Source organism: Gymnoscopelus braueri (assembly GCF_963280865.1).
Source record: "Gymnoscopelus braueri genome assembly, chromosome: 13".
In the NCBI taxonomy this organism is placed as follows: domain Eukaryota; kingdom Metazoa; phylum Chordata; class Actinopteri; order Myctophiformes; family Myctophidae; genus Gymnoscopelus; species Gymnoscopelus braueri.
In genome coordinates, this window is record NC_137615.1 from 35,534,191 (window position 1) to 35,545,939 (window position 11,749).

An 11,749-nucleotide genomic window follows, 5' to 3' on the forward strand; every position below is an offset into this window, starting at 1 on the left:
AAATCATTTAACTCAGAATGTAACCCTTACTTGGGTTACATTCATGTAATTAAGAGATGAAATAAATCCAAAAAGACAGACATCTTTACCACATACTGTACTTTAATGAGAGAATTCAGGTTAATACACTTTAATGAAAGACAGACTTAAAATTGCCATAAATATGCTACATCATTCATTTATAATATTACATTTGAATCTAACATGATTGAGTACTAAGTGTGTCCACATGGGCTGCTCAATGTAAGGTTATATACATGTTATAAGACCTCAAAGCAATGAAGATAAAAGTGGATATCCCAATTACACAGTGGAAACACTAGATGTGATCCCCAGACATGTGTTTCTCAACACAGTCTAGCTAGCGACATCTAAGCACACACACACTGCATACACACGCACCCTCCCATTAAAATATACACTAAAATGTATACCCACAGGCAGATTACACTCATACTCCATTTTTAAGTATTCTTGCTGAAGAGATTTGCAGTCTTTTACATGAAATCATGAATCAACACCCTGATTGCCTTTGGACGATAAAAGAAGGACCACTGTTAAGGCTAATTCCTACCGCGTCGCAAGGCTGTATCGTTCCACAAAAATGAAGTATTTTCGATCAGAAAAAAGCGCCGACGTGAATTGCAAATATTTTATCAAACGACACAGTCGTGCAGACAGAATATAAATCCAAGCTTAATCTCACAATAAAAAAAAGTTAACTGTCAAATGTACAATAAAAACATCCCTCTTATTGCACCAAGTATTCCCCATTAACTTGTGTCAGTGACTCACACAAGCCTTAATATTTCACTCTGGGCCAATCAGTGATGCTCTTACATGGATGTACATGTGCATAAAACTCATAACAGTACACCAAACTGTTTGCATCTGGTTTTGACGTAAGGTCAGTTCTTTCGAAGCGAAACCACTTCTAGATGAACTCTCCCGCAAAGTGAAGACGGTTCTGCCGTTGCTGATCGTTTGCTACCACTCAAAACAACACACGTGCGTAGACTGCGTACAACCCCAACATGCAATACCTGCCCGTGTGTCTACTTCTCCTATTGTTGGCCACACACACACACACACACACACACGCAAACCCCATACTCGCTCACTCCATGTCCCAGCGAAAACTAAAGAATTGGGATATCTCGATGGAAGCAAATGTGCTCTCGTAGTTGTGGGGGAAATAAAACGCATATGGAGAGGATCAAAAGAGGAGGCGTCTCATGCTATTCTTGGCAAAGCTGTATGAATTGGAAGGGTTGCATAGCTATGGCTCGTATGCGAGATGAGGAGGCTACGCGGGAACCCTCTGAGGCCAACAGGATGGACGTCTGAAAGGGGGTCATGAATAAAAGCTGACGGCTTCCTCTCTCAGTCCCATCCATTGTCCTTTATCATGTGGGACAGCTCAATGATGAACTTCCCTTCCTTGTACTTCTGACTCAGTTCAAAGGCTTGTTCCTTGAGAGAGGAGGAGAGAGAGAGAGATACTGTGTCAGATACAGCCAGTGCTTCTCAACGTTTTCGTGTCAAGGACCCCCAAATTGATATGTATTTGGCCGCGGACCCCCCATCTGAAAATATGTTGTGCCAGGGGCCCCCATTCAAGATTTGTGTTAACATGTTTCAAAATTAGATATTTTTTCAATATTTTTTGCAGATCTACATATTTTCAAATAGCTGAAAGCTAGTCGCTTCTTTTGGGCTTGTTTTTTAGACCAGGCCGCTTGTGGCAACACTGCTGATTACTGGCAAGTGGCAACACGCTGATTACCTGCATTACACCCGCAGTAGCCTACTAGGGAGGAAGTGAACAGATACTGAATGGACCTGAGTTGCAACTGAACTTGGTACGCTCTTTGTTCAATCTACAATCTCACAACGCGTCGCGTGATGCAGAGCTTGTAGATCGGCTATTTTTGGTGAATGATCTCCCCAGAATAGGGATGGTGTTCAAGTGGATTAAGTCTGGGTTCAACTATCTAGCTCAACCTCATTTTTATTTACTAATCATAAACGTTGAGCAGATACTTGCGTTAAATGTAGTATACTTTATGGAGTTGCAGAGCTGGTTTGTTGAACCCGTACATTTTAATGGCATCATGTAGTAACTTGCTCTTTGCAAAAGAGAATCACACTTACATGGAGTTACTATTAAACATATTGCAATGAGTAATAATCCCATGTTGTTTACTAGTACAGTGCGAGTTGCATACAGTACATTTGTTTTTGTATTTTAAAAGCGGGCTTTGGTGCCATGAAAAACAAGAAGGTCTTGATTTTGATCAAAATATGTTGATTGCCCCGGGTGCAGTGAAAGAAACCCTATCACAGTCTTTTTTTTAGGCTCAAATGACTTTTATATGCCTTTCTTTAGCTTTAAATTATGTGATTTTTATGTTATGTTCAACAATAAGGCCTAATTAATTATCATGAGTAAATACTTAAGTGAGTTATTGGATCACGTCTCAAGAAGCATGGATGGATATTTCTGGGTCACTGTTGTAAACATTGGTGCACCCATGTTCTAGTGTGTGTGTGTGTGTGTGTGTGTGTGTGTGTGTGTGTGTGTGTGTGTGTGTGTGTGTGTGTGTGTGTGTGTGTGTGTGTGTGTGTGTGTGTGTGTGTGTGCTTACATATTTCCAGCCCAGCGTAGTGGATCAGTTTTCTAGTGCAGTGGTTCTCAACCTTTTCAGGCCTCGATCCCCCCCCCCCCCCCCCCCCACCAAAAAGCATGTGGGGACCCGCCTGGGAGTCCCGACCCACAGGTTGAGAACCACCGTTCTAGAGTTCCAGACAGACAGAATGTGTGTGTGTGTGTGTGTGTGTGTGTGTGTGTGTGTGTGTGTGTGTGTGTGTGTGTGTGTGTGTGTGTGTGTGTGTGTGTGTGTGTGTGCTTACATATTTCCAGCCCAGCGTAGTGTGACAGTTTTCGCAGTAGATGTCAGCGACAGCATGGAGTCCGGTGAGCAGCAGCCTCTCCTCTGCAGGACCACAGCCCACATTCACTCTGAAACCAACCACAACATAGTAATTAAGTAAGTGGCTTATTGTCGGTATCAGCCGACAACGCGGGAGTCTAACGCCATTACAATGCGCTAGACCCAAGATGGATTTCTGAGGTGGAGCGCCACACCTACCATCAGCTCCCAGTACTTACCGCACGACCTGCCGCACTCAAGGTTTTTTTTAGATCAAGTGAGCTTGTAGATCTGCTATCTTTACTACTTTTGAAAATGTTCGCCTATAAAGACATGCCTATAATAAGTGTCTTTGGGTTTTATAAATATTTAACCAATGAAAAAATAATGACTACATTGGATACCCTGGAACACAGATTCTTGTTTCCATATCCTGAAAAGACATACAAGGTGTCCGCCCGACATGTTTCGGTTCAAGTATAAATAGCACATTTTAGATCATGTTACATGATACATCACTCAATGGCCATATTTTACTGTAATAAATCCATTAATCTTTACACCCTCAAGGACCCTCATGGCACTTAATTTGGCCCTCCAAACCATATCAATGAATACACAGCACTTGTATTATGCATGTAGCCCTGGATTTGTTCAGATGGCACTTAGCTCATTGTGGCAAAAAAAAGGTTTAGATATCTTTGTCCTTCAGCTATCCTGAAATAAAATTCATATTAGCAAGCATCACTCGCACAAGTAGGTGCATTACCCAAAAGTGACCCAGTTAGCTTACAGCTAACAATACACTGCTTGTAATGAAGAATGCCAACATGGCACTTTCTGAGAACCAATGTACCAATATAGAAATGACTTTCCTGCAGTGTCTCAATGGACCCTTCGCTAAGCCCCACCCACCCCACTCTGTGACTGGTGGTGCGAGTTAGTCACACCCAGGCCTGGCACAATCTGCTTCTCACCCATTGACTTGCATGTTAAATGACGGCTTTTCCCCTTAAAAATAATCGATCATTTCAGCTGCAAGAGCTTCAAAATCTCTTCTAAATCTAGTCAACAAGGCCTGCAGTAGGCTATGGACTGGAAAAATGTGCATGACATTATTTCAATAAGCTAAAAACACGGGAAATGTTAGAGGGAGTAATAGCCATGGATACACGACGGGATCGTCTGTCTCGACCATCATGGATAAACTTCAACCTGGTGTTTGCACTTTCTCCATTTACGACCCGTACATCTACAGAAACGTTCATATTTCAAATATAAAGTGCTTATCCCATGGCCACGGATGTGAAATTTATGTACGGGCTCTCAAAAGTAACCGTATCATCCGTATAGTTCAATAAAAAGCATTTTAATCTGATCGGTGGCCATTTTCTTCATGTGCTTTCAACTGCGTGACCCTATCGGTTGGTAAGTGTATTGCACTCTGATACATTATAACTCCATGAGAAAATGGCCACCGATCGGATTAAAATGCTTTTTATTGAACAATACAGAATATACGGGTACTTTTGAGAGTCCCGTGCATAATTTTAACATCCGTGGCCATAAGGTAAGCACTTTATATTTGAAATCTGAACGTTTATATAGATGTACAGACCGTAAATAGACAAAGTGCAAACACCAGGTTGAAGTTGATCCATGTCTAACAGGATTTTTCATTCATTTCAGACTACAGTAGCAGTTAATAAATAGACGAACAAATGAATGAATATACTTTCACGTGCGGAATCCGAAACAGGCAGCGCTGTGATTCTGAATTTTGTTACGATTACAGTGATTAGTATTATAGACACCACCTGGGCGAGTGAGTCGTTTAACTTTCCTGATGTTAAGCTGTATGTGTTCAACAACACAGCCAGCCATGCAGCCTTTCCGTTTAAGTGCAGATTTCAGCTTGGGAAAAGAACCCTCCAACGGTTTTGGGTACGTGGAATCTGTTGCTGGTTCATATAGTCACCATTGCGTTATCGTGGTATTCTTGCTATTATGCTGCAAATGAATGTGTGTGCGGGCGGAATAACATTGACAGCTATGGCAGGGCAGGTGACGAAAGCTTGCCAGACCTATGCCAGGCTGACAACGGTTGCTAAGCTGGCATTGGACAATCGCTTTTGGGGTGGGGTTTAGCGAAGGGTCCATTGCCTTTGAAGAAGCTCAAGACTAGTTTTTGCAGGGATTCCGCCAGACCACTTCAGTCTAGGCGACACCACAGACACTGAAATGGCCAGTACCGTGACTAAACGTCAGACCAAATGGTTACAATACATTATACTATACAAATTTCACAAAATATAACCTGATAACACGCTATGAGCTTGTATCTGCTATTTTTGAATAGCCAAAGTTTACAATAATAGTTGGTGGTTAAAATATAAAATATAAAATGACAGATGCTTTCCCTGTTTAATGGGTTAAACCAGGGGTTTTCAACTGATTTTGACCCAGGGACCACCATCCTGACTAAGAGCAACCTGGGGACCACCACTATTGTGCGTGGTGGGTCCATCATAGACCCACCCCACACAATAGTGGTGGGGTGTTCATGCACCACAGGGAGCTGGAGAAAATAGCTATACTATCAATATAATATCTAATAAAATACAGTGATTTTGTTTGAATATGATGGAATATGATTAAGGATTACTGTGATTATGGTAAACTCACATTTCATATCACACACACACCATACAGTAAGAACTCCTGTAAGTTATTAAAAGTAAAAAAAAATAAAAAAAACGTTTTTTTTATGCATGGCCAGGGACCACCTGGAATACCTCCGTGGACCACTGACCACCGGTTGAAAACCCCTGGGTTAAACTATTTATGTGCGTGCATTTTTTTATTTATACCACAGCACTACGTGAAGTACCAGTTCATGCAATACGTCTCTATGTGCCTTTACATAAATGTATAGACTGCAGAATTGCATTTTGTACTTGTACTAGTAAAGGACCTGGTTGCATTCACACACTACAGAGCTTTCTTTGCCGTTTGCATTGGATTTGGTGATTTATCTAGTTTTTGTACTATATTCATATATCTCTTTAATTTCGGTTAGGCCTTGCTCTGTATCGGTACTTCCAATCGATTGTTAGGGCTGTCACGATCATGACATTTTAGTTGACGATTAACTGTCACACAAATAATTGCGATTAACGGTTGAATTGTGTTACTGACATTGAACATGGAAGATTCAAATAAAAAATATGTATAATTTATATTATGGAAAATGACGTTCAGGTGATTATGCAATGATTGCGACAGGCCTATCGATCATATCTGCTCTTCATAGCTGTAGAAAGTTAATTCACAAGGCATTCTAAATAAGTCGCAGTGACAAGTGTAGGCATGCCGACCTTTTCCCGCTTGTGCCAGGCAGTAAGCAGAGGTGCTTTTCGCGGGTGCGTGTTATGAACATGCTTTTAATGTAGTGTCTTTGTCCATTCTTCCGTACTGCACTGTCGCAGGTACCTTTGACATTTTGATTAGAAAAGTTAGCTCTATGTCTGTGTATTGTGGTGGTGCCTACTATTTTCTTTGTTTAAAAAAAAAAACAAGGGTGGTTCTACACAAATATAGAAACATAATTTTCTTTTAATCAAAATGTGACGTTTTTTCCTGAAAACTCAAGTAAAAAAACATGCTATCTGGCCCGGACCGCTGGCCTTGCGGGCTGGGCACCTAGGCTCATAAGTAGCCTGACAGTGCACCGCAGGTTCGAGTCCTGTTCCCAACGGTCTTTGCTGCATGTCTCTCCCTATCTCTCTCCCCCTGTTTCCTGTCCATCTATACTACTAACTATAAATAAAAGGCATAAAAGCCCCAAAAATATCTTTAAAATGTATATATATATTGCTATCTACATGCTATCTAAATTACATTCTTTAAAACTGGGGTCAAGAAAAACAAGCCCAAGTAACAAAAACATGAATAAAGAATAAATAATATGTAGTGCATGACGTAAAATGATTGTGGTTACTCACACAGAGTTGAAGAGGTAGGCCCGGCCCTGGCTGCCCTGGAAAGACTGCAGGACAAGGAGGAGAGTGGGAATCAATTCAAGTGATCAACACTCAACCCAGCTGAGAAGCAAGTAGAGCAGGGGGTCTTCAAGGTTTCTCAGGCCAAAGGACTCCTTAGCTGAGTGATGAAGCAGGGACCCCCCACTACGTATTGCATTAAGTTGTGTTGCACATTATACTTTTTTCATATTCATAGATGGCTTCATAGACATGTGTGACAGCACTGTCATCAGTGTATGTTGGATTCATTTTAAATGTGTATTTTCAGACATTTAACAACTTAAACTTAAACTTTTTAATAGCCGAGCTACAGTACATACCACAATTGCGAGGCTTGTGAGCTTGTAGATCGGCTATTTAGCATGCAACAGGAGAATGTCCGTGTCAGATGCGTTCACACTTAGGTAAATAGTTTGTTTGATAAGGTGAGGGGCGGGTCTGGGTAGTAGACACACACATTAACTACTCCCATGTAAATATAACACAGGCACAGCTTGAGTGAGATGCGAGGATCAAATGCAATATTTTGTCATTTCCTTCCAGGCTTCCACATAACATGACAGATGCACTGAATTGCTCGACATGCGGTCTATGCACCCATGCAAAAACACGAGCTAAAACGTACTTTTAATCTAAACCAGCCGTCCTCCTCTAAGCTGGAAAAAGAACAGTCTCAACTCAACTCAGAGAACATTGGTCTCTATATACAGCCAAGTGCACTCTGCGGGGAGATGTGACTTATAACGTGCACTGCGGAGGGAATCGTCAGGTGTAGCTTGTTGTCAACAATTAGGCTATATCAGTAGTAAAGGTATGTTTATGTTCGATCGGTGAATATTTCCAACTCGAACACAAATAAAAAGCAGAATGATTAAACTTTTTTTTTTTTCAGTTCTCTCTCTCTCCAAACACCTCAGGAGAAGGGGAGGCTCCACCTGTCGTCGTTGACAATAGAAGCGTCATCAACACATTCACAAGCTGAATGTAAATTCACCGGACAATCACCGCGTCCATTCACACATAGAGTGGTTGGACATTACCCGGACTTAACACATTGCCTGCCAAGGACGTATATTTACATCATTTTTTAAAAAATCATGTTTTCACTGATTACGCCAGAGGGTGCTGTGATCTATCCTATGAATGATGCTTTCACTGCCTGATGACGTCAGACCCGGAATTGACTTCATTTTAAAAAAAGAATCACCTCCTGTTCCTGTTTACTTCCTGAGAGAAAATCGCTTTATCCCGTGCCTCTTGCTTTATGGCAAAAACAAGCTTCATTGAAATGGCCGCAGCTATGCAATGGATTACGACGAGCGGATATTGTTTTTCTTCCTATACTACGAAAGCCCCGCGCATGTAATGAGCCGATCTTCGTGGGGACGGCGGTCACGGAGAATATCCCATGAATTTTCAAAGGTACAGTAAAATCGTTCGTTTTGCGGTTCAACGTTGTTGTCCACCCACCCTACTGACCTTGGAGATGAGGTCATCGTGGTTGGCCAGGTGTGCACGGCAGTGGACACAGCTGTAGCGGCGGTGACACGAGTCCAGGTACGCCTGGAACGTTTTGGCCTTGGTCAGCTTCACCATGTCTGAGGAGGAAAGACCAAACGCTGGCATCAGGGTCATTATATAGTTTTAACACTAGTGGTCCTCAAACGTTTCGTGTCAAGGACAAGGACCGCCCCCAAATTGATATACATTTGGCCGTGGTGGCCAAAAATATCAGATCCACAAGCTCGCAGATCTGCTATTTTCACTAGTTTGGGTCTAATTTCTTTTTTGGGTCTTGAGCTAAAATGTTTGGAAACCACTGGTTTAGACTGTTAGGCATATAGCTACACACTTTATTCCAGTATAGCATTTTAATGTTATCCTTTATATTCTTATTGTATCTTTCAATGTTGTTATTGGGTGGCATAAGATGCACAGCAAACAATATCGCTCCAGTAGCTGCAGATCCAACTCTGACAGACAGAAAAGGCACACGTATGAGCGATATTATCACAGGCAGCTTACTTCCTGCTTTGTGCACGGTACAAAGCTGCACGCATTGGTTGTTGTATTGTTACTCCACTCTGTCTCTTTATTACATATACTAACCACAACTTAAATTCAGGTTCTTTTACGTATTTAGTGCTATTGGTAGGCACTATATGCATGCAGTGCACTGTTTTATCATTAGCGGCTGCATCATCACAACAACGACAATATTACTCATAACCAAACATGACATGACTCACTCAGTCAGTCAGCTGCAAGACAAAAACAAATGATCATGATTTGGTTTTATGATTGGCTATGTTGTCAATACATAGTTGTACTAACTAGACCACTGGCTCTCAGCGTGGTGGTGTGTGTGTGTGTGTGTGTGTGTGTGTGTGTGTGTGTGTGTGTGTGTGTGTGTGTGTGTGTGTGTGTGTGTGTGTGTGTGTGTGTGTGTGTGGGGGGGGGGGGTCCTTGGGGGTTCCCACTTCCCAGTCAAATGATTTACAGTTAGTAAACAATGGACAGCATGCAAAATGGAACCAAATGGACCCATTTCGTTCTATTTTTACATACATTTAACACTGAGGATTTTATCGTGTAGATTGAGGCCACCAAGACAAAAATAATAATAATAATAATAATAATAATAATAATAATTAATGTCTTCGACGTACAGGAGGGACTGCATAGGTCTAAATGTACACTTACGGGTCTGTAAATGGAACCAAAGGGGGTCCATTTGGTTCCATTAAAGTTAAATCAACACTGAGGATTTTAAATCAACACTGAGGATTTGTGGATTGTGAAGTGTGAATGTTTGGACCTAAGGAAGAGTAGTCTTCACTGTGGTGAGGACTAATAGGGATCGGTAATGAACAATAATACTGAGGAGTTTACAGTGGAGATTGGGGTCCCACCAGAGATGGGGAGAAGGAAAAAAACAATCAAATGGGGGTCCGTGACCTTAATAATGCATATCAAAGTGGGGGTCCTTGAAATTGGGAAAAGGCTGATAAATAGTCACATGGTGTATAGCACACCATGCAGTGTTGTTGGTGTAACATCAGCCACAGATCAGGTCAGATGGTGAAAATAGCAGATCTACAAGCGATGTGACCATTGTGAGCTTGTAGATCTGCTATTTTCCTCAGCCACAGATCAGATCAGATCAGATGGTGCATTGCAGGAGGAGGAGGAGGACATGTCCTCATGTCGACTCACCGCCTGGCTGTTTGTTGTTATGGTTCCTCTTTAGTCTTCACAGAGACACCGACACAATGAGCAGCTTCATGCGACGGTCAGTGAGGGCTCAGATGGGTTCTATAGCAGCCAGACAGCTTAGCTTAGCTTAATAGCAGGCGCACACACACACGCAAACGCGCACACACACACAGGGCGCAGGTCTTGCTTCTCTTTACTCAAAGCCAGGAACTGAACTCCGCTTCTTCTTGTGTTCGGTTCAATTTGACGCAACTCTAGCGGAAGCGTAAATTCACAGCGTCGTCTTTTTAAAAAAATATTATTACCATTATTATTATTATCATTAATATGAAAACATGTGTGAGATATCGCAGGATAACGGGGATAATGGACGGACGGACGGCGGCGGCGGGAGAAAAGCTGCAGTTTGTTTACCAAAACACTGTGGAGGAAGTGTGTGTTAGTGTGAACTGCGTCACCCAGTGCAAAACAAACCTCCCGACAGCCAATGGGAGGGCAGTACGAGCCACCTTCCACCAATAGGAACAGACCTAACGAACCCCCCTCCACCAATGGGAGCGGACCTAACGAACCTCCCTCCACCGATAGGAACAGACCTAACAAACCTCCCTCCACCAATGGGAGCGGACCTAACAACTCCCCGTACGCCAATAGGAGCCGTGTGTGTGTGTGTGTGTGTGTGTGTGTGTGTGTGTGTGTGTGTGTGTGTGTGTGTGTGTGTGTGTGTGTGTGTGTGTGTGTGTGTGTGTGTGTGTGTGTGTGTGTGTGTGTGCACGCGCGCACGCGCAGACCTCCTAATATAGGTCAACCAATTAGCTGCGGCTTCACAAGAGTGTCTTTTTATGGTCACACAGGTACACAAATCAAACAGGATGGAACTTTAAACTGTATGCAATTGAATACATCCATTTTGAATTGTGCACAATTTGTGTTAATTCTATCTTTGCTATCCCAAAACCATACTACTGATATATTTTTGTCATATTGACAACATTTATAAGACAACTGAAAACCTGTTCATATTTTTTTTTTAAGGGAATTGAAACGGTGCCCATTGCCCAACCATTCAGCACTCCGAAGCTTTAAAGACGGCTGATGTAAAGAATGTAACCACTTCAATTCCTGATGTGTTGTTGTATATAACTGGAGATCTATTGAAATCCATGAATTTCCATTGAGGAAGAAAACACAACTAACTACTTTATTTCTAAGTGGATTTGCAGTGGGGGCAGTGGTTGTACTTCTAGGCTGGATACTAGCAGACACAGTTCTTGTTGTGGTAACCTGATATACTGTCATTTCTTAATGGAGGTCACAGAACTCCCTCTTCCAAGAAGGCCACATGTGCATCACAAGAGCTCCATTTTTCTCTTGGTCAGCAGAAGCCAGTGGTGGAAAGCAACTAATTACATTTACTCAAGTAGGCTACTGTATACTTGAGTTAAATTCTTAGATACTTTTACTTTACTTGTGTATTTCAATTCTTTTGACACTTAGTTTATACTTCTACTCCACTACTCTCAGAGGCAAATCTTGTACTGCAATTATTTGACAGCT

At 42.0% G+C, this 11,749-nt stretch overlaps 1 protein-coding gene across 1 annotated transcript; it reads right to left on the bottom strand.

Moving 5' to 3' along the window:
* Positions 1-90: 90 nt before the first annotated feature.
* On the bottom strand, positions 91-10,610 carry ypel3 (yippee-like 3). The gene is made up of 5 exons (XM_080447084.1): positions 10,193-10,610; positions 8,456-8,574; positions 6,938-6,981; positions 2,914-3,022; positions 91-1,473 (listed from the first exon to the last, which is right to left on the bottom strand). The coding sequence occupies exons 2-5, from the start codon at positions 8,570-8,572 to the stop codon at positions 1,384-1,386; spliced, it is 360 nt and encodes a 119-aa protein (XP_080303210.1). The 5' UTR covers positions 8,573-8,574; positions 10,193-10,610; the 3' UTR covers positions 91-1,383.
* Between the last annotated feature and the right edge of the window lie 1,139 nt (positions 10,611-11,749).

Excerpts from the sequence above, each read along its gene's own strand:
- ypel3 (XM_080447084.1), bottom strand. The coding sequence starts at position 8,572 with ATGGTGAAGCTGACCAAGGCCAAAACGTTCCAGGCGTACCTGGACTCG. Across the intron at positions 3,023-6,937 it reads GCCTACCTCTTCAACTCTGT|AGTGAATGTGGGCTGTGGTC; the intron begins GTGAGTAACCAC and ends GGTTGGTTTCAG. Across the intron at positions 1,474-2,913 it reads CTACGCTGGGCTGGAAATAT|GAACAAGCCTTTGAACTGAG; the intron begins GTAAGCACACAC and ends TCCTCTCTCAAG.